The following is a 27,670-nucleotide window of genomic DNA, read 5'->3' as shown; positions in this document are numbered from 1 at the left end:
CCTCACATTCCTGCAAAGATGAAGCTCGTCTCTATTGTCCTTGCCGCTCTTGCTGCCACCACTGTGCAGGCTGCTGCCCTGCAGAGATGGTGTTACCTCCCTGGCCAGCCATGCAACATGATCAAGCGTGCGGCTGATGCTAGCGGAGAAGTCAAGCGCTCTGCCGATGCTTTGGCTGAAGCCATTGCGGACGCCTCTCCCGAGACCCTTCAGAGATGGTGTGTCCTGCCTGGTCAGCCTTGCAACAAGATCAAGCGGGCTGTCGAAGCCGGCAGCGAAGTCAAGCGCTCTGCCGATGCCTTTGCGGAGGCTATGGCAGATATCGACGAGTCTGACTTCCAGTAGGCTGGGCCACTGCCTCCAACGAGCCCATGCTTCTCTTTCTCGCCCGTCGCCAGTCTTCCTAGGACTCAAGCAACCAGAGTCGGGGTTCTTTATGTTCTTCTTTTACATATTTTTCCAATTACGTTACTTTCGATCTACGTCATATTCTCTCCCAAAGCTGTTATACTGTGGCCTGGGGCGGTGCTTTGGCTTGAAATCCAAAATAAAAAAAAAAAAAAAAAAAAAAAAAATCCAACATACTACATCCAGGCCGAATTGAAGACCAGCAAACCAAGTGCTGCGTACTGTCTAGTCACTCTTTCTCGCAATATATCTACCGCACCGACTTTCTTGGATGCTGGCAGCTACAACTACCTCTTTGAGTCCTTGCCCTTCGGTTCAGATCTTGAATGAATACCTAACATGGCCCTCGAATGGGTGTGGCGCTCAGACCTGGGGAGGAAAAAGGGAGAGATGGTGAACAAAAGGAGCTTGGGAGATAGAGGGAGCATAGTTTTGTCATGTCTACGAAGTTGTCTGTGGGCTCCCATGGTCATATATTGCTTATTACAAAATAGCACTACAAAATCCTTTTAACACGTTCTCTCTCCCTCTACAGTATGTTTAGAGTTAGCAGGCTTCTTCCGTAGTTCAAGTCGCTATAAGCACATGCATTCTTTGACGGCATTGAGTAGACTGTCTAATAAATTTCTATCAATTCAGACGAGAGCCAGGGAGATATAAAGCGATCCAAGCGTAACATTCCATGACATTCACCATGCCGGAAACTCGCGGGCTCGTCATTATGGTAACATTATCTGGGCAATGACTACCACAACCTGGGATTGAACGCCATGGCCATCTTTGTACCCTCGATCTAACGAGGTTGCACTAGGCCACATTGGGGATGACGGTTCATCTCGTCGAATAGACCGTATTGATACTCCACCGAACTTTGCTGTGTAGGTTCCCACCATCTTCGACAGTGAGCATAGTAAACAGGGTCACTTGAAAGCTTGTACGGTGATCCGGTTGTTGGTTCAGCCATGAGGTGTGTGGGCTGAGATGAAGGGAGTCCATGCCATTCCCGGGCTATCGCCTCATACCCATTTACCATATATGGCTCAGCATACTGGTGTGCTTCGTCCCCATTCTCGTTCCTATCAGGCACATCGCACATTTCACGATCACCACCTGTGGCTGCCCAATTCAATGGAGTCGGGGCATGGCCAATAGTGCCGGCTACATTCGAGCTTTCCTGGTCCAGCGATTTAGTTCCGGTGACGTTGCTAGTTGCTGCATAGCTATGCTCTGGGGAGATCTGCCATATCTGGATGAGGCGCGATTGTTGTTCTGGCATGGCATGTTCAAAAAGCTCCATTTGCTTGGCCGAAAGTGTTGAAGGGTCCACGTTGTGCTGTCGGAGTGTCTCGTTGACGGTAGCATTGGTGCCGCGGCGATGAACACCTTCGGAGGGACGAGTAGTATTCTGTTGAGCAACATGCGCAGAGTGATGGTAATGTTGTGTGATGCTATATACAATTGGGGATGAGGGAGCAGGACGCTGTACTCCCACGCTCTCTTCGGGTGACAACGGCGCTCCTAAGTTCATCCCCTTGTCGAAGAGTGCTGAGAGATCATTCTGTAATTTCAAATCGCTTTCAGAACCGGACAATCCACACTGCATGGTTCTCTTGTCAGAGAGCTTATGATATCAAAAGGTCAAAAGTATCTACCTGGCTACAATAGGGGTTTTCGATGAAAGCAGCAAGTGCATTGGAGATATCTGTAACTTGCCCACAGCAGGGGCAGCTATGCAATATAGATGAAGACATATCGTCTATGTATCTTGGGAGTGCAAATGGATGGCAAATGATGCACACTTGACCTTCTCCCTCTTGGTGTTCTCGAAATAAAAGGGCGAGCGGCAAAGTGGAGGGGAATTGAATATTGAAGCCCTAGACAGCTCCAGGTCCAGTTTAGGATACAACACTCTAGCTGAAGGGAAGCAAGCAGAAGTAAAGGATATATTTGCTCGGTAGGTAGGAAGATTAGATAGGAAACATCAAGCAATGTGGTGGGGAGGCGCTGGTCAAATGTAAACCGATACATGTCGATGCCCGAAACAGACACATGGTTGGGCATGCATAATGAAGGTCAGAAGGACCAGTACCTTATTCATGCAGCCTTACAATATCTTGTTCACAGAACGTAAAATATACCTACCTACCGAGTGAGAGTCGCGTGGCTGTTCACCCCCTGGATGCTGGTTATGTACTGATGGGACCATCCATGTCATTCAATAGATGGTCATTATAAGGCCGACAGGGGAAAGCCGGCGGGGATGGAAACCAGTAGTGCATGCCAGCCCACATGCATAGAATTACATACGGTTATTTGCATGCCGTATCCCCTCGAACATATAGTATTTATCAGGTGACAAAACTTTACAACCGTTGATATCTTAAGTCCAATCAAATGTGGCGCACAATCGGTGCAATAAGTAGCTTGCCTTTTCGCGTAGAAGTAAGTAGTATGCTATATTATAAGATGTATGAAGATGATGCAACGAGACTTATTATCCCTTATCGCAACCCGGCGGAGTGGGGCCAGCAAAGCTGCAGGGATCGCATCACATGACAGCGTCGGGCTTGGTAAAAGCGGCAAGACACTAGCCTATACCAGGAAGGGGATGATGTACTCAGCTGTTCGTGCTTAGGCAGGCATTGCTAACTACGCGTACCTTAGCTACCTACCTTACCCGAGTGATCACATTGCTAACTGCCCCGTTGCCTGTGCTCAAGCTTTCAAGTGTCTCCAGTAACTCAACACCTTGGCCTTATCGACATTCTCAAATCTTCTAATTCTACTCCATCCCTTGAATCTGTGTCAAACAACCCTCACCAGCCATGGTTCGTTCCTCAACTCCCAAGTCGACGTTCCTCCGTGACTGATTATCTCATTACCTAGACTTCCATTGGCACTGGGTACGATCTCTCCAACTCAGTCTTCTCCCCAGATGGTCGCAACTTCCAGGTATCCATTCGCCTTTCTCCATCTTCATAGCAAACGCGGCTCTGTTGACTATTCAAAATAGGTAGAATATGCCGTTAAAGCGGTAGAGAATGGAGGGACAGCCATTGGTATCAGGTGCAAAGATGGTGTCGTGCTCGCAGTGGAGAAAATCATTACCAGCAAGCTTCTGAAGCCTGGCGCCAATAAGAGAATAGCTACGGTTGATCGTCACGTTGGCATTGTAAGGATCCAAGCTGAGTCCAGAACAGTGGGCGTCTACGCTGATTAGGAGTCTGTCGCGCTAATACGTTGCTTCCATGGCAGGTTTCCGCCGGTCTGGTGCCGGACGGGCGACATTTCGTTTCTCGGGCTCGTGATGAAGCTTCATCATGGAGAAGTGTTTACAAAGGGCCAATTCCAACTTCTGCGCTATCCAACCGCCTTGGGAGCTACGTGCAAGCTTACACACTCTACTCTAGTGTCAGGCCTTTCGGCGTGACTGCTATTGTCGGAGGCTGGGACTCCGAAGCCGAGCTTGCTGTCGACGGTCAGGTCGGAAGTGGGCCCAAGTCGGGTTCTGGCGGTAAAGTCGAGGGCGCCAGAACTGGAGGTCCAGGTCTATATATGATTGAGCCAAGCGGCCTGTACTGGGTATGCTCCTGTAATTTACAAAGGTGCTTTTAGACGATGCTAACGCTATCGAAGGGTTATTATGGCGCCGCCACCGGGAAAGGGAGACAAGCAGCCAAGGCTGAGCTTGAGAAACTCGACCTGAGCTCCGGCACACTGAGCCTTCTCGATGGAGTGAAGGAAGCGGCTCGAATTATCTATGTCGCCCATGAAGACAGTAAAGACAAGGACTTCGAACTGGAAATGACCTGGATTAGTTCATTAGACGGTCCGACGAAGGGAAGGCACGAGGAGGTACCGAAAGAACTTCGTGAGGAGGCAGAGCGGGCAGCAAAGAGAGCTCTGGAGGGAGAGGATGAGGAAGAAGACGCAACAAAGGGCGATTCAAACGAGAACGAGCGGATGGAGGAGTGAACTTCACAGTCCCAACCCTACACCTGAAACTCTGTCTAAGAATTATTCATCTCGTCACTTTACCCCTATTCATGTGAACCTCATATCCTGATGCACGGTAAACGAATGTATGTTACATGGCAATTGTGCCTTAAGACCGCCAATCAAGGTTCCCGATCTTCGACGTATACAATTGATGATTTCTCCTTTGTAGAGGATGATTGATTACCCTAAATCAACGGCAGAATAACTCAAAACGAAACAAGAGATCGTTGCCTTGCCGAAGGTCCACTAAACAATTTTACCCTCAGCCCAGTCCCTTTTCTTTGCTCCAAGTTCCACTGCAGCATTACCCCAGTCCTCTCCATGATTGTGCATTCCCTTTGTGCCCAAGCCGGCTCTTTCCAAGCCTTGCTCTTCAGTCAAGACAGTAAGCACGCCAAAGATAACCGGCAGTCCCGTATCAAGCTGCACGCGCATCAATCCATGAGTGACGGCATCCGCGATATATTCAAAGTGCATAGTCTCTCCTTTAATCAGCACTCCAACGGCAATGATGGCATCGAAAGGTCGAGGTGCATCGGACGATGGCGACTGCGGAGACGCCTTAGTGAGGTCCGTCGTAGAGGAAGACAGCAAATCAGTGGCACTGATGCCTTGCGCCGAGGCTGAGCCTTTGGCAGCTTCAATCTGCGAAGCCGCATATAACCTGACAGCGTACATAGTCAGCACCAGTCTCCGAACTCTCTAACATAATGCCTGAGAAAGAAAAGACTCGATGACAATGGCCTTACTTCTGCACGGCAAAGGGCAACTCATAACTGCCTGGAACAGTGTGGACCGTTATGTTATTCTCAGCAACTCCAGCTGCAAGGAGGCTCCGCTTGGCCCCATCCACGAGAGGACCAATTATGCCCATATTCCACCTCGCATGGACAATGGCGATTCGTAGCCCAGTTCCTAAGGAAAACAAATTTTAGCAGACGGATCATTAGTCGTACGATCAACCTGAAAGACGTCATTACCATCATAGGTCTGCGCAGCGCCCGGGCCTTTCAGAGACAGAGAAGTCATCGCGTTCGAATTTTTGTATGGGATGTCCAAATATAGGGCCTCGATGGGCTATTGTCGTCTAATCGAAGGAAGGTGCTGTTCGAGGAAGCTGATGAGACAGACAAACAATGTGCAACATATATGTGCGAGTTCCCACGCAAAGTGGGGGATCGGAAGTGTACCCCGCTGGGTCAAGGGGTAATGATCCCTTGAGCTAGATATCTCGTTAGCAATATTTACTGATGTAATAAAACATCCCTCAGATCCCCCACTCTCAACCCACGGAATTGCAGGTTACTTCACTGCCTTCGGCTTGATATGTACAAGTCTAGTTCACTATTAGACACTCTACTGGCTGCTACAGTTTGCCATGCGACGAGCTGGCCGGACAACACCTCAAACAGACGGATACAACGGAAGCAGAAACCAAACGGAAACGGCAACTAAGAGAGATATGGGCAAAAACTACCAATACTGCAAAGTTTACATGTTACCATCATTAATTTAGAAACCCTATGCATTAATTGAAAGTTCCCACTCTCGTGCCCACATCTATCGTTTTTCTCCATCGCCCTCTATTCAACAGTAACCGACTTAGCGAGGTTACGGGGGAAATCGACGTTGAGACCCTCTCCCACTGCAAGCCAGTACGAGATAAGCTGCAATGGGATAACGTTCAAAAGTCCTTGAAGGCAATCGACCGTCTTCGGGACCTCAATCTTCTCTGTTTGAGCGGTAGAGAACTCTGGGTCATCATAGTTGCAGATCACGATAGGACGGCCTCCTCGTGCAATGACTATTGGATGGTTAGAGAATAAAGCTTGCGAATGTGAGCGGAGGATTGACTAACCTTGCTGATAAGCATTCAGTGACTTCGAGAAAATATTATCCCTCGTAAGGATCATGATGATGGGCAGGTTCTCATCCACAAGGGCAAGAACGCCGTGTTTCAGTTCGCCTGACATAACAGCCTCACAGTGGAGGTAGGAGATCTCCTTGATCTTAAGGGCACCTATAAAATCATGTTAATGAGGAGTGATGACAAGAAAGATCGACCTGCTAACCTTCAAGGGCCGTGGGGAACTGGCCACCTCTGCCCAGCAGCAGCAAGCTCTTCTGATCCTTGAAGAACTTTGCGCACATTTGCTTGATGGGCTCATTAAGCTTCAGGATCTCTTTGAATTGCTCTGATACCTTGGCCAAACCCTCCATGATTTCCTCGCGTCTCTTCTGCTTGGAAGCCCGATCCTCGCTAAGCGAGAGCGCAAACATAACCATGGCCACGAACTGCGATGTGTATGCCTTCGTAGAAGCGACACCGATCTCTGGCCCAGCATTGATGTGCACACCGCAGTGAGTCAGGAGGGAGATGGAGGAGCCGACAACGTTAACAATACCGACAGTCAAGGCACCGCGCTCGAGACAATAGCGCAAAGCCATCAGGGAATCGGCTGTCTCTCCCGACTGGGAAACGAAAACACATGTGTCATCACGGAAGACAGGTGCCTGTCTGTCCAGGAAGTCCGAGGCAAGTTCAACCGAGATAGGTATCTCAGTAAGCTCCTCGAAAACACCACGCACAGCCATGCATGAGTGGTAGCTGGTTCCACAAGCCACAAAGATAATTCTTCTGCACCGACGGATGGTAGAAATATACTGCCGGAGACCGCCCAGTGTGACTTGCTTGTTTGCGACATCCAGTCGACCGCGCATAGTGTTGACCACGGATTCGGGCTGCTCAAAGATCTCCTTCTGCATAAAGTGATCAAAGTTACCCTTCATAATTTCCTGTAGCTCAAGTTCAATGGTCTGAATGGCGCGGACATTAGACGTGCCATCATCCTTGGTCAAACGGTGGATGTTCAGCTGTCCCTCGTGGATATGAGCAATGTCATCGTCTTCAAGGTAAAGGACCTTCTTGGTGTGCTCAACGATCGCCGATGGGTCTGATGACAAGAAGAATTCGGCTGGCTGAGGAACGCCGTCATCGGAAAGGAAAGCGCGGGACTGAGACCGGTGCAGGAGTGACTTGTCAGGAGGTGCAAGCAGTCCAGTAGCAGACTTCTTGATGGCAACGTTTTGAGAAGCCTGCTCTGCTGGAAGGGGGCCATCCTCGGAGTATTCCACGTCAACGAAGTCCACCTTCATCTTCCTCGAAGTTCGCACACCGATAACAAGCGGGGAACCTTTACGGGCCGCAATAACTTCATGAGGATAGTGCACAGACTTGATGAGGAGACCGAAAGCGCCTTCGAGTTCTTTGACAACAGCCTTGGCCAATACCGTGAAGTCAATGTCTGGCTGCTGATCATAAAGATACTTCGTAAGCTTGGCAATGCATTCAGTGTCTGTCTCGGTCTCGAAGCGGAATCCCTTGCTCTCCAGCAAGGCCTTCAATTCTTTGTAGTTGGTAATGATACCATTGTGAACAACAGCAAACTCCCAGTTGGCGTCAGATCTGGATTATGGCCATATGTTAGTCTCATGTTTCCTTAGCCTAAGCCAATCGGCGGGCATTATTTCAGTAAACCAACCTGTGAGGGTGACAGTTCTGGCGAGACGGAGTACCATGAGTGGCCCAGCGTGTGTGAGCAATACCAGCATGGGACTCAAAGGTCTTGGTGAAATCGGGCTTGGACTCTTCAATGAGTTCCTTCAACTTAGCGACCTTGCCAACTTCCTTGAAGGCACAGACTTCCTTCTTCTTGTCGCCATCGACTGCGAGACCGGCTGAATCATAACCGCGGTATTCGAGTCTCGAAAGGCCTACGCAATGTCAGGATACAAGATATATTGGGAGAAGTTCGGGGAGCGATTTGAGACATGACGGAGGCTCGCACGACGGAGAGGGGACCAACCGTTAAGTATAGTATCAAGAATGAACCTGCGGTCTCTTTCGACAAGGTAGTTGATGTAGCCGAAAATGCCACTTGAGAGTTTGTATTAGACATTAGAATATACGAGAATTGAGCTCTGGAGCCAGACATACCACATGTTTAGTTATTTTTATCGTGATTACTCGGAGACGTGAGGGAGAGTAGGGGGCCGTTTGACGCTCCAAGAAGACGACACTATGTCTGGATATCGAGGAGAAGTTCACCTAAGGAGGTCCATGTTAATCAAGACACCAACGACGAACATTGCGTTCGGAAATGAACTCGACTTACTGCTTATGAGAAGGGGTGATGAACAGGGGTGTAAGTATGAAGGTGGGTTGAGAGAAGGAGGAATCAGGAGGAAAGACACGGAGAGGTTGAGGATGTGGTTCACTGGGATCAACAAACAATTGGGAGGGTAGAAAGGAGGGGGAGCTGTTATGTTTTATGTGGTGAGATCGACCCACCTTGGCACACACAGACCAGGGAAGCTGCTATAGGCACTCTCAGCCATTCATCAAATGAGGTAGCAGCCAATAAGCCCACCCTGCGCCTCACACAATCGACTGGTATGTTTCACCCGTGACCTGAGTCAGGCCAGGACCATCCGCATCCAAGGTAGCGATAGAGTATTATTGTACTAGCTTGTACGAATTGCTCAGTAGATACCGAAGTAAGATACTCACCCCCACCTGCATGGTCAGAATAACGCTCCACTTTTAACTATTATTAGTCAAGTTAGGCAAATTCTTTCCCTGACGCCATGGATCTGGTTCGAATGCTGAGACGGAGTATATGATCTAGGGAACTTCTAAACATAGGTTTCTAATAATAAATTCAGCGCTAGGTAATAAATATACTATCACTTCGCCCTCCCTCCCGATGGTCGTGGTGATCCTGCTTGAGAGATAGGTAGGTACTCCTACAATTGGAAAATGCAACACATCAAGTTGTAAGCAGCAGGTGAAATCAGGTGCAGCACTCATGTCGGTAGTACGTAGTTATGTATGTTATGTATGTACATGTCCTGGGACAAAGAACCTGGCAGGTAGAGATCCTAGATCGTGAGGGAGCCCCTCTTTGTTCTTGAGTCGTATCCCACAGTAGATTTTGCCTCTGGTGTAAACTTGCCCATGGAAACCGAGATGATTGAGTGGGAAAAGGGGGAGGGGTAATTGTCGCGATGTGTTTTAAAAGGGGCCACCGTGCGTATCCCCTGGGTACTTCATCTGACCCATGGGGAACTGAACCAAAAAAACCTCGAGGCTCCCCTTTCCTAAGCCGATTACTAAATAGTAGCGGTTCACCAAACAAGATCCCAAACCATACTTCCGGAGCCGCCAAGCTCTCTTGTCTACGTAGGTTGGGCATTTCAATATCTTTCTAGTATGGCATGGATGGTATGTAAAGTAAAGCATGGGGTTTATTTACCATATATGTGACAGGCCATTCATTCAACGGGACCTGGAATACGAGTCTCCCGTACCGGAATTGGTTTTTAGCTGATACTAAAAACACTTTCGCAGATGCAGAATACCTACTTACCGAGCATGCGGGCACACCGCCGACTGGGTGGCAAAGACAAAGAAGTAGCCTACATGCAATACTCCATATATCTTTCATGATTCGTATCCGGATTCCAGGAAGTAAGGAGTAGATACACGGGCTACGTTACTGTATAAGTAGTCAAAGCTTAAGGTCTATTATGCTTTGTTCTGTTGTCGCACGGTATAAGACTCTGCATACCCGACAACATTCATAAGTTTCTCAGCGTATCTGTGGTTTTACATATGGAGTACCGCACACATCGTCGCCAATAGTCAGCTTTGCTGTGCGATGATTCCCGATACGGAGTAGAAGCCCCACAGCTCAAGGCTGTAGGGTTTTTTAGCTCTCATAGGCCTCGGAGGCTGATGCTTTAACTTCTTACTGGTGAATTGCATGTGTACGGTTTGTTTTTCCTTTCCGCGGTTCTCGCATTACTTGAATCGGGGCATAGATATCTGCCCCATCCAAAAGCAAATATGTATGATGCGTAGCTTGGGAATTTTATTGCATAATCATATTCATACATGACGTAGGGTCGCCCTTTTTGTAAGCATGGAAATGGATGATACTCAACCACAGGCAGACAATAGTTTGCTCCTATGTAAAGTGTTTAATTTTTGCCCGTGAACGACTGTAAGTGTTTTGTCACTGCCGAAGGGAAGGTAACAGGCTTATATATCTTCTACCACAACATTATCGGTTTGACCACTAAGTGTATCCTACCCCCTACTAGTAGCTTGGTCAGGTCAGGAGGCTATTGAAAGTCAATGAAGTAACACTCTGCGTGATACTTTAAAGCCCAAGCCCACTAGCCCGCAGGGATGACAGTCCAACTTTGCCGTCTCATCAGTATATTCAAGCTATTACAAATCGGAAGGGTTCCGGTTCTACAGGAACATTGGACGTGAAGCTCAGGTCCGAGTCCTATCAACTACTACCACCGCTCCTTGTTCAATCTTCACCACATAATTATAAGTTAACTTAACTAACGTAACTCCCGGCCGCGCCGGCCACCCACCTACTACACACCCAACGCGTTCCTACATACAAACACCCTCCCCCTCCCCCTCCCCCTCCCCTCTCCTTGAAGCTATTCAACCACCAACCATGCTACCAATACAGTCTAAAGCATCAAAAGATACAGCTGAGCAGAAGAGCAGGATTCTGCTTACTATTAAGATTCTAAAGAAATATTAAATTAATAGTATTCGCAGTGCTACACGCTTCTTTACTGTCCCATGCTCTACTCTATAAGATCGACTACGCGGGACTCTATTTGTTCAAGAGACTCTTAATAGCGCTCAGAAATTAACTTCTAATAAAGAAGAATACCTCATACAATCGATTTTATTATTAGATTGATATGGAGCACCTCCCCGATCCTCTTAAGTATAAGACATGGCTAATATTCTACTCTCTAAAAGAGGTGGTTCTAAACCCCAAAGTATTGCTACAAAAGTTCAAACCTCCGTAATAAGTAATAATATGTAGACTTTACTAATGATAATGTTGTTTGAATAGCTTCATTCTTGCTTGCGTTGGGTGTGTAGTAGGTGGGTGTGTAATAGGTGGGTGTGTAGTAGATGGGTGGCCGGTGCGGGCGGGTGGCCGGCGCGGCCGGGAGTTACGTTAATGCATATAGCATTAGTCATACAAACTGGATGTTTTCCATACTACCCGGTCTCTCCAGAGTTGCTAAACAAGTACAAGTATATTGGAATGACGCCCACGATTGCATTGCAGCAAAAGAGTACCATGACTGCGAACAGTCATGTTAATCAATCTTAAACCGCCAGGACGTTCTTCTTTCTGGAGTGCCATGCAGAGCCCTGGCATCGAGATGCACTGCTGACTATGCATGAATTTGTTTGCTTCGTTAGGTCAAAATCTGCATCCTTCCCGCCCGTTGGGTTGTCGTTGTCGATGTCGTTCGCAAAATGAAGTCAGGTTACCACCGCACGTAACACTCATCATACGCTAGATGATCAAAGGATAATATCGGCTCAGGACTAGCGTAGGAGTTGACATTTCCACATAACGTTTGACGAAGTCCTGGCTAGGAAACCTCCAGGGTAGTAGACAGGAGTAGTTAATGGTCCTTAGGTGACAAAGTATGGTGGATGGATTTTCTACCTATCGCTCCGTACTCCGCACCCCTACTGTACGTATTAAGAGCAGAAACGGCAAGAAAATATAGTCTACGTCGAGCCGCGGGAGTCGCCTATAACTTCGCAGACGTTATGGCAATGTGCAGTACTTCTCTGCCCCTACGTTTTGCGCCTTTCCAGTTTGTACATTACGTCTTCTTCCCTAGCCGACAGCCCGTGTTTGTTGAGCCATCCATCGTAATCGCACATGGATTGTTACGCTCCCCGCCACCTTGCAAGCCGATTCCTGCCATGAATCGCTCTCTCCGCGCGCTTTTCCAGTCGCGTTGGTAGGGGCTCACCAGAACGGGGAAAATCAGATTGTTTAGTCCCTTAAGCAGTACACCCTCTCTCAATTTCTTTCCCTACCTTCCTCCTTCGATTTTACCCTCTTTAATTTTACTTTTTCTACCCCAGGAGTTGTAAACCCACCCCTTCTGTTACCCTCCTTTCCTTTAACTCCGCCCGAGCCTGCTTCTGTCAATTCTACCCGCTCTCTCCAGACTTTATTGATTTACTTTTCTCGCGTTACCGCCTTGTGCCCAGGATATTTCCTGCCAATAAATCCGTGCACCGAGTATTATACAACTACCAAGGATGCTACCTGTTGGTTGGAGCTATCGTGGTCTTGGCTTGTAGCCACCTCTCAACATGTCGCGCTCCTCAGCAGGATTTGCAGACTTCTTCCCAACCGCACCGTCCGTCCTCCAGCAAAAGCGCAAGACCATCCGGGAGCGGCCTCGCTCCGAGGCCCATCCGGAACACGACCATAGCGATGGAGGGCGTGCGCTTCCTGAAGAGCCCAAGGCAATCCTTGAGTTGACACCGGGTCTTTACGCAGAGGAACAGAATTTGCCGACTGTCAATGGTGATGGACTTGCAAGTTCTGACAGTGTGAGCGTTTCGGCTGCCCGCCCATCGACACATACGCATAGCACGGCATATGGGAATGAAGCGCGTCTCGATACGCTTACGCCACTCACTAACGCGGAGTCGTCGCCCGCTCAGAGGCTCAGTCCATCTCACATAAGGATAGCCAACGGGATCGAAGATAGTTCGGGCACCATGAAGACCGACGACATAAAGCCCGCCATGACGCCCCTGCAAACCCCACCAACGCCCCGATCGCAGAGTCGCACTTCTGGAAACGTGAGGGGCTGGAAGTTAGTCTATGACCCAGATTCAGAGAAGCGGATATCATCGAAGGAGAAGCGAAGGAAAGCGCGATATGTGGATATAGTGCCTAATGGGCAAGATGATCGACCAGCAGACCCTCGTTTAAAGATATCCAATTATTCGCGAGGTGGTGGCTGCAAGCAGAAGACCAAGTTTCGGCCAGCTCCTTACTCATTGAAACACTGGCCATACGACGCTTCGACCACTATTGGCCCTGGACCTCCGGTACAGATAGTGGTCACCGGGTTCGATCCCTTGACCCCAATCGCCCCAATAAATGCGTTGTTCTCGAGTTTCGGGGAGATTGCTGAAATCAACAACCGCACCGATCCAATAACCGGTAGATTTCTGGGGATATGTTCAGTCAAATATAAAGATAGCGCATCTTTCAGAGGAGGCGGACCCGTTCTCGCGGCGAACGCAGCCAGGCGAGCCTATTATGAGTGCAAAAAAGAGCAACGGATTGGAACGCGCAGAATCAGAGTCGAGCTAGACCGGGATGGTATCGTCTCGGCAAAGATAGTAACAAGGGCAGTCGACTCTCAGAGGATGGGGGACAGGAACAACCTTTTGAGTGCAGAGGAACCTAAAACGGGCGTCTCGGCAAAGAATAATGAGCCTCCACCGACGGCTCCCAAGGGCCCTTCTGGAAGGTCTCAAATGCGCCCTACGGTCCCAGTCCCGGAAGGGCCGAGGGCAAGCTTTTTGAAGCCTGTTGTACCATCACTGGTGGAAGAAATACCTATACTGAGTCAGATCAAGCGGGACCCATATATATTCATCGCACACTGTTACGTACCGGTCCTCAGTACCACCGTTCCGCATCTGAAGAAAAGGCTCAAACTATTCGATTGGAAAGACATACGTTGCGATAAGACAGGGTACTACATTGTGTTTGAGAATTCAAGGCGCGGCGAAGAAGAAACTGAAAGATGCTACAAGATGTGCCATATGAAACCTCTGTTCACATACATTATGAACATGGAGAGTCAGCCCTATGGGAATCCCAATTACGAACGAAGTCCAAGTCCCCAGAGACTGCAGGCCGAACAGCGAGAGCGAGCCGAAAAGGACAGGGTGAAAAGGGAAGCAGAGTTGGACATCGAAGAAGAAAAAAGACAACGTGCCCTGGATCTGGACCCTTGCAGAGAGGTGGTGGCGATTATAATACGGGACCTACGAGACAAATTACTTGAAGATGTGAAGTCTCGAATTGCAGCACCGGCCTTGTATGACTACCTGGATCCAGTTCGACATGCTACAAAGAGGGAGAGGCTGGGAATTCCTGAACCGGAGGGGGCTAAAAGGCCTATGTTCCGCATCGACCTCGACAGTTCAGCTGGCACACCTGACTCACGCTCTGACTTGTCAACCAGTAGGAATCCTTTGGGTTCGTCTGGTCTGAATATACTTGCTCTTCCACGGATCAGAAAGGCACATCGACTAGATCGCACGAACGCTGCGTTCTTGGATGAAAGAAGAAAACAGCCCTTACGAAAGAAGGAAGTAAGACCACTTTACCATCGTCTCCAGCAACTACACGATGTGGACGATTCAGACGATGAGCAAAGGACACCCTTTACCAGAGACACTGAAGATTTAGACAGTCGTGCCCCGAGCCGGATGAGTTCTGAGACCTCGGATTCAGAGGAAGACTCGGATCGGATCGGTTCTGAAACGTTGGAAGTTCCTGTTGCCGAAAGGCAGACCGATAGTGATAGGTCTCACGATATAGACATCACGAGAGATGATGAATCTGGCGTTTCGCCAAGCGAGGCTCCCGAGCAGGTCCCTGACCGACTCCAATCTTCATCACGCAAAAGAAAGGTGGATGATGACCGAGCAAAGGCACGGAAGAAACAGAAAGGAGGCGACGAATGCTTCGATATGGATGATGCGGCAGGATCTGGGGAGGACCAAGACATGGCATGCTCCCCATCTCGGTCAGATACCATCCAGGATGTCATCGCAGCGGCAGATGAACCATCTGTAACTGGCACGGATCCCTTGGCCTCCCATGGTCAATTGGCAGGGCATGGTCAGAAAGATGATGCAGTGGCACTCATGGACTCATGGGGTGCTGATGTTGAGTACAAAGGTCTCGGCAAAGACCATCGCCATCTTGTATCCCAAGTTGGTAGTTTTGAGCATGGCAAGCAGACTGAAGAGCCTAGAACGGAGATTGAATGGCGAGTATCGAATGACGAGCCTCGCTCAACGGTCGATGACGACGAATCGATTGTGCTGGATCTCGACGGTTGGCAGAATTTAGTCAAGGATGAAGAGGATCTTTGCTTTCTTCGTGATGTCTTACAAGAATTCTCGAGATCCAATGTTGGCAACCTTTCAGCTTGGGCTTGGAGACAAAAGGAGATTAAGGCACTTAATCGCCCTGAAGAGTCTGGTCCGGTACGCGAGGAGACCGTCATTCCCGGTTACTACGTTTCAAACACGACTGGGGCAGCCAGAACTGAAGGAAGAAAACGGATCTTGGAGTCGGAGAAATCGAAATATCTGCCGCACCGGATCAAAGTTCAAAAGGCCCGTGAAGAGCGAGAAGCTAGGGCGAAGAGCGATCCACATGCTGTTGCTGCAGAAGCCGCAAGGATTGCTGCAGCAAAAACGATTTCGAAGTCCACTTCCCGTTCAACAAGGGTCAACAATCGCCGCCTCATTGCTGATATCAACGCTCAAAAGCAGGCTCTTCCAACTCAGAGCGGCGATGGAGATGTTCTCCGGTTCAACCAGTTGAAGAAACGGAAGAAGCCAGTTCGTTTTGCTCGATCCGCCATCCATAATTGGGGCCTCTATGCAGAAGAGAACATATCTGCGAACGATATGATCATTGAATATGTGGGTGAGAAGGTTCGGCAGCAGGTTGCTGACATGAGAGAACGGCGTTACCTGAAAAGCGGAATCGGTAGTAGTTACCTTTTTCGTATCGATGAAAACACAGTTATAGATGCGACAAAGAGGGGTGGTATTGCCAGGTTTATCAACCACAGCTGTACGCCGAATTGCACGGCCAAAATAATAAAGGTCGATGGCAGCAAGCGAATCGTCATCTATGCATTACGAGACATCGAAAGGGGTAAGTGGGCATGGCATGTATTGGTCAAATTGAAAAGATACTAACATACTCCATAAACAGACGAAGAGCTGACATATGACTACAAATTTGAGAGAGAGTGGGATAGCGATGACAGAATCCCGTGCCTCTGTGGTTCGACCGGGTGTAAAGGTTTTCTCAACTAAGGCTTCCACTGAGTTCCCGGAATCCATGTCAAAAAGAACTTCCTCCCCACTACTCTTTGTCTCTCACTCTCTCACTCTCCCCCTCTCTCCCTCTCTCCCTCTCTCCCTCTCACACACACACTCTCTCACTCTCTCGCTCTCTTACTCTCTCTCCTCCTCTCCCCCTTCCATACCCAGCCACTCAAATCTCGATACCTTCCTCAATTTTGGTCTGCAATTCCATCTATAGATAGATGCATTAGTCTGATGGCGTTCATTTGGAATTGGTCGAGAGAAGGACCAGCATCCGGCTGGTAGGATTGTATTTTATAACAACGAAGTGCGTATCTCATGATATGAGTTGACCGGCTGCAAGGCATTCGTGGAACTTCATGTCCCAAATTAACTTGCGATCCTTTGATTACGTAGAGTTGACAGCCGGTTGGCAGTATTGGTAGATGCAAAGCCGACTGACGGAAGGTCACAAATATTTTTTGTCAATAAGAGACCAACAGATTCCTGGACAGGCATCTCGGGTTCCAGTGACCGGACTCACTTGAACTCACACCTTCGTATAGTTAGACTGCGCGTGGTCAGCAAAGTCAAGGACAAGTTTAACGGAAAGGAATATCAGACCCAAATGACTGGGAAGAAGAAAGTTAGCGATTCCTTCCTTGATCATATATTCATGGCCGCAATTTCCGCAACACAATCTTCCTTCAACAACCTGTGTTTCTAACAAGAGCCTGTGGAGTTCCTTTAGAAGCTGCTCATCATTAAGCGCATCGCCTTCCGGCTTAGTGTCTGGGATTTTGGGAAAACCGAGCTATTTCCGGGTGAGTTCAAACAGCCTATAAAGCAGCATATGGTATGATTTGCATTGGACCAGGAATGTACACGCACCTCATTTGCCATGACTCGCAGCGCTTCCCAATCAATCCGGGGAATAATATTGAGTATGAACTCTGGCTGGAACTCCAGTTCCTGCAATTCTAATTCAGCATCTCGAAAATGCAGCGGATATGATGCTGCTGCTGTTTTGCACCCCTTCACAGCACAGGTCAGGAAGTTGACAGTGATGAGCTTCATTTCGAACAGAGATATTAACCCAGAATGAAGAAAGTGGGCGACGGTTCTACATTTTCCTTCAGAGTTCGCTTTGGATATATTGGGTGGGAAATTTTTAGTGTCTTACGTTATCGGTAATTTTCATACTTTGGCTGCCGTTTCTCAAGCCTCAACGAAATTTAAATTAACATGCTACGATTTAGGGGGTAGTTACTAGACAAACACATGCCTTTGAAGAAATCAAAGATTTGAAGATGAAATAATCCAGACTTGAGAACAACGTCAGCTGTCTTCTACGGCGCAGAGAATCACTGGTATGGTATGATGCCGTGAAATCATGTTTCATATTGGGTAATGAAACCCTCCTCCCCCGCTCATTCCTGGGAAGATATCAGGTAAGATAGAACTCAATTTAGGTATCAAACTGTAGAGATTTTGAGAAATCTAACACCACTGCAAATTCCGATATGACTGATAAAAATCTAGGCTAGTACAATTTGTTTATTATATAAGTGATCAGGTTTTTAGACATATTCGTGATATTTTGCCTACATCTCTGTAACTCGTTCACTTGATTATAACCTCCACAAGATCGCTGTTCATGAGCTCGTAGTCTGCAAGATAAGCATTATTATCTAAGCGGTCACCGTCAAATACAAGTTGTATGTCACGGGTTGCGGGTATCTGCCTAGCACCACGAAAGGTAGCAACTAGCTCTGATACCTGCATCTCCAGGTTCAGCTCTACCTTCAAATCACCAAACCCGGGACACTTTAATAGTATCCTGTCTGGGGACGAAGTTGCTCCATTCCAGCTCGTATATTCCGGACTGGACTTGGCGTCAGTCACAGTCTGTGAGTGTGAAAGATCAGCGTTGAGAAGTTCTTCTGTAGAAGCTTCCATATGAACTTGTATATCCTCCACATCTAAGTGGAATGTGTCATGTCCGTTAAAATTACCGCTTTTTGCATGGATTCCCAGGCTTCGGCATGTAGTAACATCAAACAGTCTCTTACCCTTCCAGGTCAGGAAGATCGATTCTTGCATTTCTTTGGTGAATTTCTGGCGATTACACCATGCTAGACGGACATCCTTTAGAGGTTGGTTCATTTTTCGGCGGACAATCAATGGTTTGGTATTTGGGATTTTTGAGGTAATGAGGATCTGAACTATTGCTTGATTATGGGCAAGACTGTGATTATGGGGTCTGACAGTCTCATCAACTTCTCGAGCATTTTGGAAACGTGACTGCTGCACGGAAGCAATCTTGTTCTCTTTGACTGCTTTTGTAACTTCTGAATGCGCACGGATTGCCCCAACTTGAGTAAGCTCCACATCAGGTAGTGACTCACAAAATTGGTCGTCAGTCTCTGTTGTAATTCCAACTGTGATACCACAAGATGAGACTCCCGCGGATGGACCACAACTATCGCCATTGTTATTGGTCTCTTGTAGGTGCTCATAAGAAGCATTATAATCCAATGGTTGTTCCGCATTGTGCAGTGCTTCATCGTGAGTGGGGGCCCCTAATGAACTTTCTGCGGAGGGCTGTCTGCAGGAGAGACGTCGACGTTTGGAGTTTGTGTGCTCTGATTCCTGCTCTGATTCCTGCTCTGGTTCCTGCTCTGGTTCCTGCAGTACAGACATTCGGCTAGCACGAGCTTTCCGGTTGGCAGTGATAATGTCATTGTAGACTTGACCAGCATGACGGTAGAAATTCGGGTCTGTTCCCTCATCTCCCCTGCTTGCCCATGATGGCTTTTTGAAAAACGAACGCATTTGAGTCGAAGTGGTGAAAGGTATTGATGAGTGCAAATTGGATATCGCAGTGGAAATTAAATGAGTCAGAGTATTTCACCAGATGCAGTCATACCAGAATACTTGATAAAATAGTACTCAATGTTACAGTGTTACAGCTTACGGAGAGGCACGTGTTTCATGACCCCGGCCTTCGTCTAACCCCTTTCGGGCTAAGACTGATGATAACCCCCAATCACTACTAAATCAGTGAAATTGCCGATTACGATCACCTAGCGCCTGTTGAGCATTTCCAGCCCTTATTCAAAGCTTAGAGATAGGAAGAGAGCAAGGACAGCAAAATGGAGAACGGTGCCTCATCTGATGGCAAGGATCCCTCAGCTTTTCTGGGTGAAATCATCGGCGCCCCAGTTACTGTTAAATTGAACTCAGGCGTTGTCTATAAAGGTGAACGATCATCTTCTGCTTTGTTCTACCTACCGTTTCTGCCAAAATCGAGTCTTTCTCCCCTGGTACAGGAGAAGAGTACGACTCTTAAGGGGGACAGGAGATATATACAAACGAAGAACAGGAATATTAAACGCTAACAAATTCTTCAGGGGAACTTCAATCGGTAGATGGCTATATGAATATCGCTCTGGAGAAATCTGAGGAGTTTGTTAATGGAAATCTGTCCCGCAGTTACGGGGATGCCTTCATTCGCGGAAATAACGGTTTGTTATGTCACACCTAAGGAGATGAACACGTCTAACTATTTCTCTTTGACTCTCACAGTGCTGTATATATCCGCGCATTAATACTATGAATTTCTATTAGCGACTCTTTTCTATCAATTGGATGACCAGCGCAAATAGTCAATCCAAATGGTTTTTGTTTGAACCTCTGAACGAGGTTTCCAGCAGCGGAAACAATCTCTTATCTTAAGATCCATGTCAAATAAAAGGATAGTTATACTTTAGAATCTGCACTGCTTCCATTACGCAAATTAGGAATCGCTCATGGAGGGGTAACCGTCTGACTAGAGGCTGCTTTATAAGGTACGGCAGTGACCTAGGCACTGTGCCCCACCTAACGGTTAAAAGTGCGATTCTGGATTCAGTGCTGTGTTACAGACCAGCAAGTTAGGCTCCGAGTTTCAGATTCATCAATCATCCAGCCAACTTCACATTCGATCTTACTTTTATCTTTTCGTACTCGGTCTTGCAGAGCTTACTTTCTGCTTTATTTTTAAAGTGTGCCCTCGCAAGGAACGTATAGCGTCCAGAAGTCTTGAATCAATTCGCCTCTTTTGAATCGAACAGAATCATGACTTTACAGGCAATCAGATATAACGAGGGCAATCTGTCCATCATAGATCAACTGCAGCTTCCATATGTGGAACAATACATAACGATACAATCAAGTGAGGAAGCATGGCACGCAATAAAAGATATGCGTGTAAGAGGAGCACCCGCTATTGCCATTGTAGCGGCCCTCGCTCTTGCATCTGAACTTCATGGCCTTATGGCATGCAATGCCATTCCCTCAGAAGCCCCAGAGGTTCAAGCTTTCATTATGGACAAGCTAGATTATCTTGTGAGCAGCAGACCCACGGCAGTAAATCTGGCCGATGCTGCTCGGAAGCTTAGGGCCGTGGCGAGTGATCATACACAAAGGCCTGGATCGACTGGGCGCAGCGTCGCTACTGCTCTGATACAAGCAGCAGAGGAAATGCTGGTGAAGGATATTGAGGACAACAAAAACATAGGAAAGCATGGTGCCCAATGGATCATGGCCAATGCCGTGGGCAAGCCGAAGGCTACTGTTCTCACACATTGCAATACGGGGTAAGTACAACCAAGCTCAACTGCAGGTGATCCGATCCTAACCCGCCGTCAGCTCCCTTGCAACATCAGGTTACGGCACTGCGCTCGGAGTTATCCGCGCCCTTGCGTCTACAGACAATCTGAACCGTGCTTACTGCACCGAGACACGACCCTACAATCAAGGATCTCGGTTGACTGCGTTCGAATTGGTCCACGACCGTCTCCCCGCCACCCTCATAACAGACTCTATGGCCGCTGCTCTACTTGCGAAGTCTGGTACTCAGGTAGATGCCATCGTAGTGGGAGCGGATAGGGTGGCTGCGAACGGAGATACGGCGAATAAAATTGGTACTTATGGCCTCGCTGTGCTTGCAAGGTATCACGGTGTGAAGTTCCTCGTTGCTGCACCGCTTACTACAATTGATCTGGCCACCCCGTCCGGTCATGAAATCATAATCGAGGAACGTGCGGCCTCCGAAGTCACAACTGTCAGAGGACCGCGTGCCAACAAATCTACCAATGGTATTGAATTAGAAACTGTGCGCATAGCCGCTGATGGCATCGATGTCTGGAACCCGGCCTTTGATGTCACACCGTCCACACTTATTGACGGTATCATCACAGAGAAGGGCGTGGCAGAGAAGGACGCCGATGGCCAGTTTCACTTGGAGGACTTGTTTCGCAACTCCTCCTCAACATGAGCTTGTGTCGATGTCACCTCGTCTTGATTATAGCATTGCCCATTCGTCTGCTCGGTTTCTGGGTGCTTTTCAAACGCGTTCAGTAAATCCTCTATTTTGTTTTCCAGGTTGTCCAAATGATTTTCCAGCGCCAGAGCTGTCATTTCGCCACTGAGACCATCCTGTTAGGTGAAAACAAGGGTTGGTTGTCTTGACGCATACCTTGTAATATCCTTGAAAGCCTGTTGCTAGTGATCAGCATCTTCGTGTTGAATATAGCGATACCAAGGCGCTCAAAACGTATGTATACATTGAACCGCGATTACTGGTCATGCTCGGATCAACTTACTTGGGCGATGGTATCATTATGTTGGTCACTAGAAGGCATGGCTGCTGTGCGGGTATTTTGGTGGGTGATGGCTCAATAATTCGAAGGCCGACAAGAAATTGGGTGCTAGTTTTAGAGTATAAAATAATGTTCTGCCAGTCAGTTCCGCCATGTTTGTCCTAACTTCATTTCAGCAGCCTTCTAGATTGTCCTAGCAATGGTCATATGACTTTGCATACCGCCTCTGCAGTCCTGTAGAAGCAGCTCTGTAGAGTCTGTATATATAATATACAATGACCTACGTATGGTTCCTGGATGGAGATTCTCAGAGTATATTGAGTTCGGTATTTTTTTCATAGAAAAGATCATTATGATCGGAAGTTTGTCAGGGAGAAAAAAGCCTGCAGGCCCTGGCAGTTATGACAACTTGAAGACTACTACAATATTAAATGCTAAATTAAGTCTGTGTATTTACTAAGATATCTAAAAATGAAAATAATAGAAACCTATATAAATCTAGATAATAGAACTATTGATCCACTCCTTCCTGAATCTTTGCTCAAGGTATTTCAAAGATATTACTTTATCTTTGTATCAGGTTCTTCCTGGATCATTGTTTTGATTTTTTATATATATCTCTACAGTTTAACATTTACTCCTGTCTGAATCTTTGTTTCAGATGTTTTTGAATACTTTTTTATTTCCGTTTTAAAAACATATTAAATCAGGAAATCAATCTATTTATATATAATTAATTTTAAAAGTATAAATTTTTTAAAAAATACTTCTGATAGACTGGAATATCTAAAAAAATTTTTATTAATTTAAATAAAGTTTATAATATTTAATATTAATATTAAAAACTAAAGATAATATCTAAAAAAATTCTCTAATTCTAATTTACTATTTTAATATCTAGCTATAAAGAGTGGTATTATCTAAAATATATTAAAAAAATAACTTATATTAATAATTATTTCTAAAATTAAGAGAAATAATTATAATCTAATTTATAAATAATAAAATAAATTTTGATTAATTTATTAAAATTTATACTGGTACTTTAGACTTTATTAACCAAATAATAAAATATTTTAAAAAAACAAATTTATTATTATATTATATTTTTAATTATATTAAATATTATTATTTCTATTATTTTTATTTTTATTAATATTTTAATTTTTTAAATTATTAAATATAATTTAAGCCTGGAGTCTGGGAACTGTATTTATATAATATTAAAAAAATAATATTTTATTTATTAAAAATAAGATTATTTAATAAATAATTATTTAAAAAAAATCCTTGATTAAGTAACTAGAAATTATTGGAAAAAAATAGATAAATAAAAAATAATTTTGAAAAGAAACCCCTTTTTTAGATAAAATAAAAAGATTTTTAAATAAATTAAATTTACAGACTTTGCTAGGCGAAGAAAGAGGATTTTTTTAATAATTATTTTAATATTAAAAAAATAAATTAATAATGTATATATATATATTAATAAATATTAGAATAAATATATTTATATATATAAATATTATTTTTATAATTAAATTAATATATTAATTATAGAGTAAAATAATCCTTTTAATAAGTAAATATATAATAATAGAATTTAATAAAAAAGCTATTATATTTTTAATATATATTATTTATTTCAATTTTATTATTAATATATAATAATTAATTCTTAATCTTAGTATGATATTATATTAAATAAAATGTATGATATTATATTAAATAAAATGTATGATATTATATTAAATAAAATGTATGATATTATATTAAATAAAATATAAATTCTAAAATATAGAATCCTATTAAAGTATTAATATTATTAATTTACTTAATTTAATTAGCTTTTATTATAAGATAAAATTAAAATAAACTTATTATATTAGATTTTTAAAGATATTCTAAACTGGTATTTTATAAATTAATATTAATAATTAGATATTATTTATTAGAATAAATATTTCTACAAAAAATTAAAATTATTATATCTTATACTTGTTGGTGCCCGCACCAACAAACTTGCGCACCTTGTTGGTTGGCGGCCGCTTGCGGCAGAACGACGGGTTAAGGGAGGCCAACCACCTCGCTCCTCGTAGATAGCGGAACAACCAAGACTAATATGAGAACCATTACCATTCGTTCATCGTTGTCATCCAAGTAGCACCAATACTAATTTTAGAATATAATATTATATTTTTATATATTTATTAAAGCTTCCTGCAGAAGATATCAATTAAAATAAATTATAATTCTAATAAATAAAACTTCTAGTATTACTAATTTATATCATTTTTAAGATCCTAAAATAAGAATGTATTAAATTAAAAAAAAGAATATTAATTAAGACTGTTATATCTTATAAATATTTTGGAAATTAAAAATTTGAAATATTTATTATATGTTTGAATATAATTAAAAAAATCATTATAAATAAATAAAATTCTATAAATCAAGATATCCAATCAATAAAAAAATAAATTAAGTAAATATTATCTGAATACAATTATAATTAAATAAATTATTTTTTTAAAAAATTAAATATTCTTCTTTTATCTTATCTTCATAATTAATAAATAAAATTAAGAGAAAAGAATTTATTAAAAATAATTTTAAAGAAACTTAAAACAGCTCAAGAATATATTATTAAAAATTTAAAAAAATTTAATATTTTTTTTATAATATTATTTATTTTTTTTATTCTTATAGTGTGGAAGTCTGGAAAAAATTATAATATTTATATATTAATTATTAAAGATTAAGTATATTAATTTATCTTTATCTTTATCTAATTTTATTTATGAATAAAATGATAGACTGGTTGAAAAATTTTAGATTTTTATTAACTTTAATATTTATTAGAGATTTTATCAAATATATATAAAGTCTAATTTTAGAATTTAATAATGTATTATATTTATTATAGAATTTATAAATATTATATACTATTATTTAGTCTTTTTAATAATTTAATTATCTTTTAATAAAAATAAATAAAATCCTTATAGATTTTCTAGATAAGTTTATTATTATTTATATTAATAATATATTAATTTTCAGTAAAAATAAAACTGAATATAAATTTTATATATATTAAATTTTAAAAAATTTTTATACTACTGGCTTCTAGACTATTATTTATAAATATAAAATTTATATAATGAAAATAAAATTTTTAGATTTTATAATTTTTATTATTAATATATATATATATATATATATATCTAGCTAGGACTATTATTATTTAAATAATAATATTTTATAATTATTAAAAAAATTAATTTTTTTTTAGATTTCTGTAAACTCTACTATTAATTTGTAAAAAATATAATTAAATTATAAAATTTATAATCTAGTTAACCTGAAAGATATTTTCTTTATATAGAATAGTATTTGTAAAAATATTTTATAAATTTTATAAAAGATTTTAATATTTATATCTATACTAATATATTATAATTTTTTAAGATTTTTATAAATAGAAATTAATATTACTAATAAAATAATAATAAAATTTCTTTTTTAATAAAGTAATAAAATACAATATTCTATGATTTATTATTTTAAGAATATATCTCTATCTAAATATAACTATAATAATAATAATAAAAAAATAATTATTATGTAAACTTTAATAGAGTAGTATATTAACCTAGAAATTAAAAATTTTAACATGTGGCAGGCCTGTTAGATAAAAATATTTTTTATTGTATTATTTATTATTATTCAAGAAAATAATAATTTAATAAATTATTTTATTTATAAGAGATTTATTACTAGATTTCAAAAATTATTTTTAAGTATTACTGAAGTTAAAATAATCAAAATTTAATATTATTTTAATATTTTTATTTTTCATTTTCTAAATTTATTATAATAATAACTTTTATAAGACTGAAATTCTATATAATTAATTATATATTAAATATTAATTATAACCATCTATTTTTTAAAATTTTTCTAAGAAAATATATAGTAGTTAAATAATAAATTCTTTTTAAAAAATAAATTATTATCATACTAGAATCAACTAATGATTTCTGATAAGAAAGATCTCTAAATATAATTATTAAATTAAATTTATTATTAGTTAATATTTATATACCTGGAATATATAGAAATAATAAAAAGAATTAAAATTTAATATTTTTAAAATATCTAGAACAGAAATATCTATTATTATATAAATAATTATTTAATATATAAATATAAAACTATTTATTATAATTTATTCTTAAACTTACTTTATCTTCTGACAATTTTTATATATTTATAATATTATATTTTGATAAATTATTATTTTTCTTAAAATATTTTTATAGTTATAATATAATTTGTAATATAATAAATTATTTTAATAAGTATAGTCTTTATTCTATATATTTAAAATAAATATTTATATATAATATAATATACTTATTTAAAAATTAAATATATATCTAAATAAAATTACTAGATATAATTATCTCTAATTATAAAGTTTAATTTATAATCAATTTTTAAAATGAATTTTACAGGATCTTATAGGTTAAGTTAAAGTTTCTTATTATTAAATTAATGAATGAATAAAAATTATTAATTATTATATAATCTAGCAGCTTATTCTATTTATTAATTATTTTTAAAATAATTAATTAGAATTATTATTTTTGATATTAAGAAAAATTATAAATTTAATATCATTTAATTAGATATCTTCTATAAATTCTTTATTCTATATAATTATCTAAGATTAGATATAGAACTTCATCTGTCAAATAAAATAAATCTAATAATTTATTAAGAAAAGTATCTAAGAAATTTAAGATTAATAAATTTAACAAATTATTGATAATATTTAGAAAATTATTATATTTTCAATAGAGTTTTTATTGATATAAGAAACTAGTACTGGTACAAATCTTTATAAAAGTTTTTTAATAATTAGTATAAACCAATTCTAATTACTAATAAAATAGAGAATATATATAAAATTTATTTTTTTAAGAATATATAAGTACACCTAATCTTTTATTTTAAAAAATTATATTTAGAAAATCTTATAAATATTTATTTAATTAGATTTAAAATATTACTATTTCTACTAAAATTAATAATCAAATAGAATAAAAAATTAAAAAAGTATTAATTAACCAGCTATACTATAATTATTTATAATATAAGATTAAATAATTTACTTTACAAAAAGTAAAATATATATAAATAATATTTAGTTAGAAACTTCAAGAATATTTTATTTTATTTATAAAATTATTATATTAAATATTCCACTTATCCTGGATTTTTAAGTAACTGTTATAATAACTGGCTGCTACTAAGACTAATAAATCTATAATAATTTTTGAAGATAATAACATGCCTCTAGCTAAGAATACTCAAATAAAATAGTTTAAATTAAATCTTCTAAGAAACTTATTAATTAAGAATCTTAACAAATTATAATATTTTAAAAAAAGCCAGACTGGCTCTGCTCTATATAAAAAAAATCTAAAATAATAGAAAATTGTCTTATTGAATAGAGAAACTGATAATTATAAAAAGATTATTTAGAAAAATTTAATAAGATATATAAAAAGAATTAGAAGAAGACTTTTATTTTAATTCTTAACTCTATAAA

General features: G+C 41.5%; 10 protein-coding genes across 10 annotated transcripts; 5 read left to right on the top strand and 5 right to left on the bottom strand.

Annotated features, from left to right (window-relative positions):
• Positions 1 to 18: 18 nt before the first annotated feature.
• On the top strand, positions 19 to 345 carry BO83DRAFT_403774 (mating alpha-pheromone PpgA; the record flags this gene model as incomplete). Its single annotated transcript, XM_025533648.1, has 1 exon — positions 19 to 345. The coding sequence occupies one exon, from the start codon at positions 19 to 21 to the stop codon at positions 343 to 345; it is 327 nt and encodes a 108-aa protein (XP_025382378.1).
• An 856-nt stretch (positions 346 to 1,201) lies between these two features.
• On the bottom strand, positions 1,202 to 2,159 carry BO83DRAFT_325997 (uncharacterized protein; the record flags this gene model as incomplete). Its single annotated transcript, XM_025528026.1, has 2 exons — positions 1,202 to 2,005; positions 2,061 to 2,159. The coding sequence occupies 2 exons, from the start codon at positions 2,157 to 2,159 to the stop codon at positions 1,202 to 1,204; spliced, it is 903 nt and encodes a 300-aa protein (XP_025382377.1).
• A 908-nt stretch (positions 2,160 to 3,067) lies between these two features.
• Positions 3,068 to 4,543, top strand: BO83DRAFT_383302 (proteasome core particle subunit alpha 7). Its single transcript, XM_025532439.1, has 5 exons — positions 3,068 to 3,236; positions 3,295 to 3,360; positions 3,422 to 3,580; positions 3,664 to 3,990; positions 4,045 to 4,543. Exons 1-5 carry the CDS (start codon positions 3,234 to 3,236, stop codon positions 4,381 to 4,383), a joined length of 894 nt encoding a protein of 297 aa, XP_025382376.1. The 5' UTR covers positions 3,068 to 3,233; the 3' UTR covers positions 4,384 to 4,543.
• BO83DRAFT_383300 (lumazine synthase RIB4) lies at positions 4,454 to 5,447 on the bottom strand. The gene is made up of 3 exons (XM_025532438.1): positions 5,388 to 5,447; positions 5,157 to 5,322; positions 4,454 to 5,071 (listed from the first exon to the last, which is right to left on the bottom strand). The coding sequence occupies exons 1-3, from the start codon at positions 5,434 to 5,436 to the stop codon at positions 4,654 to 4,656; spliced, it is 633 nt and encodes a 210-aa protein (XP_025382375.1). The 5' UTR covers positions 5,437 to 5,447; the 3' UTR covers positions 4,454 to 4,653.
• A 543-nt stretch (positions 5,448 to 5,990) lies between these two features.
• Positions 5,991 to 8,409, bottom strand: gfa1 (glutamine--fructose-6-phosphate transaminase (isomerizing) GFA1; the record flags this gene model as incomplete). The annotated part of the gene is made up of 6 exons (XM_025535618.1): positions 5,991 to 6,211; positions 6,266 to 6,427; positions 6,480 to 7,873; positions 7,950 to 8,181; positions 8,274 to 8,344; positions 8,405 to 8,409. 6 exons carry the CDS (start codon positions 8,407 to 8,409, stop codon positions 5,991 to 5,993), a joined length of 2,085 nt encoding a protein of 694 aa, XP_025382374.1.
• A 3,858-nt stretch (positions 8,410 to 12,267) lies between these two features.
• On the top strand, positions 12,268 to 16,747 carry set1 (histone methyltransferase SET1). Its single transcript, XM_025535002.1, has 2 exons — positions 12,268 to 16,253; positions 16,314 to 16,747. The coding sequence occupies exons 1-2, from the start codon at positions 12,638 to 12,640 to the stop codon at positions 16,415 to 16,417; spliced, it is 3,720 nt and encodes a 1,239-aa protein (XP_025382373.1). The 5' UTR covers positions 12,268 to 12,637; the 3' UTR covers positions 16,418 to 16,747.
• Positions 16,748 to 16,867: 120 nt separating this feature from the next.
• BO83DRAFT_187164 (RNA methylation protein TRM112) lies at positions 16,868 to 17,891 on the bottom strand. The gene is made up of 3 exons (XM_025526519.1): positions 17,592 to 17,891; positions 17,300 to 17,531; positions 16,868 to 17,222 (listed from the first exon to the last, which is right to left on the bottom strand). The coding sequence occupies exons 2-3, from the start codon at positions 17,483 to 17,485 to the stop codon at positions 16,959 to 16,961; spliced, it is 450 nt and encodes a 149-aa protein (XP_025382372.1). The 5' UTR covers positions 17,486 to 17,531; positions 17,592 to 17,891; the 3' UTR covers positions 16,868 to 16,958.
• Positions 17,892 to 17,914: 23 nt separating this feature from the next.
• BO83DRAFT_349458 (uncharacterized protein) lies at positions 17,915 to 19,336 on the bottom strand. Its single transcript, XM_025528865.1, has one exon. It carries the CDS (start codon positions 19,241 to 19,243, stop codon positions 18,032 to 18,034), a length of 1,212 nt encoding a protein of 403 aa, XP_025382371.1. The 5' UTR covers positions 19,244 to 19,336; the 3' UTR covers positions 17,915 to 18,031.
• A 203-nt stretch (positions 19,337 to 19,539) lies between these two features.
• Positions 19,540 to 20,239, top strand: BO83DRAFT_383294 (U4/U6-U5 snRNP complex subunit LSM6). The gene is made up of 3 exons (XM_025532437.1): positions 19,540 to 19,669; positions 19,822 to 19,935; positions 19,997 to 20,239. Exons 1-3 carry the CDS (start codon positions 19,564 to 19,566, stop codon positions 20,017 to 20,019), a joined length of 243 nt encoding a protein of 80 aa, XP_025382370.1. The 5' UTR covers positions 19,540 to 19,563; the 3' UTR covers positions 20,020 to 20,239.
• A 34-nt stretch (positions 20,240 to 20,273) lies between these two features.
• On the top strand, positions 20,274 to 21,883 carry BO83DRAFT_187063 (S-methyl-5-thioribose-1-phosphate isomerase). Its single transcript, XM_025526518.1, has 2 exons — positions 20,274 to 21,048; positions 21,101 to 21,883. The coding sequence occupies exons 1-2, from the start codon at positions 20,528 to 20,530 to the stop codon at positions 21,726 to 21,728; spliced, it is 1,149 nt and encodes a 382-aa protein (XP_025382369.1). The 5' UTR covers positions 20,274 to 20,527; the 3' UTR covers positions 21,729 to 21,883.
• The last annotated feature ends 5,787 nt before the right edge of the window (positions 21,884 to 27,670 follow it).

The sequence above is a fragment of the Aspergillus eucalypticola genome (genome assembly GCF_003184535.1).
Source record: "Aspergillus eucalypticola CBS 122712 chromosome Unknown BO83scaffold_44, whole genome shotgun sequence".
Classification (NCBI taxonomy): Eukaryota; Fungi; Ascomycota; class Eurotiomycetes; order Eurotiales; family Aspergillaceae; genus Aspergillus; species Aspergillus eucalypticola.
The sequence above is the reverse complement of the archived record's forward strand: the minus strand, read 5'-3'. Positions and strand labels throughout refer to the sequence as shown.

Bases quoted from the DNA above. Each gene is read 5' to 3' on its own strand.
- BO83DRAFT_383302 (XM_025532439.1), top strand. The intron at 3,581-3,663 runs GTAAGGATCCAA...CTTCCATGGCAG, and splicing joins TTGATCGTCACGTTGGCATT to GTTTCCGCCGGTCTGGTGCC. The intron at 3,991-4,044 runs GTATGCTCCTGT...ACGCTATCGAAG, and splicing joins AGCCAAGCGGCCTGTACTGG to GGTTATTATGGCGCCGCCAC.
- BO83DRAFT_383300 (XM_025532438.1), bottom strand. From the start codon at position 5,436: ATGACTTCTCTGTCTCTGAAAGGCCCGGGCGCTGCGCAGACCTATGAT. The intron at 5,323-5,387 runs GTAATGACGTCT...TGTTTTCCTTAG, and splicing joins CGCTGCGCAGACCTATGATG to GAACTGGGCTACGAATCGCC. The intron at 5,072-5,156 runs GTAAGGCCATTG...GTACGCTGTCAG, and splicing joins TTGCCCTTTGCCGTGCAGAA to GTTATATGCGGCTTCGCAGA.
- set1 (XM_025535002.1), top strand. From the start codon at position 12,638: ATGTCGCGCTCCTCAGCAGGATTTGCAGACTTCTTCCCAACCGCACCG. The intron at 16,254-16,313 runs GTAAGTGGGCAT...CTCCATAAACAG, and splicing joins ATTACGAGACATCGAAAGGG to ACGAAGAGCTGACATATGAC.
- BO83DRAFT_187164 (XM_025526519.1), bottom strand. From the start codon at position 17,485: ATGAAGCTCATCACTGTCAACTTCCTGACCTGTGCTGTGAAGGGGTGC. The intron at 17,223-17,299 runs GTGCGTGTACAT...ACCCGGAAATAG, and splicing joins TGCGAGTCATGGCAAATGAG to CTCGGTTTTCCCAAAATCCC.
- BO83DRAFT_349458 (XM_025528865.1), bottom strand. From the start codon at position 19,243: ATGCGTTCGTTTTTCAAAAAGCCATCATGGGCAAGCAGGGGAGATGAG.
- BO83DRAFT_383294 (XM_025532437.1), top strand. From the start codon at position 19,564: ATGGAGAACGGTGCCTCATCTGATGGCAAGGATCCCTCAGCTTTTCTG. The intron at 19,670-19,821 runs GTGAACGATCAT...CAAATTCTTCAG, and splicing joins CTCAGGCGTTGTCTATAAAG to GGGAACTTCAATCGGTAGAT. The intron at 19,936-19,996 runs GTTTGTTATGTC...TGACTCTCACAG, and splicing joins CTTCATTCGCGGAAATAACG to TGCTGTATATATCCGCGCAT.
- BO83DRAFT_187063 (XM_025526518.1), top strand. From the start codon at position 20,528: ATGACTTTACAGGCAATCAGATATAACGAGGGCAATCTGTCCATCATA. The intron at 21,049-21,100 runs GTAAGTACAACC...ACCCGCCGTCAG, and splicing joins CTCACACATTGCAATACGGG to CTCCCTTGCAACATCAGGTT.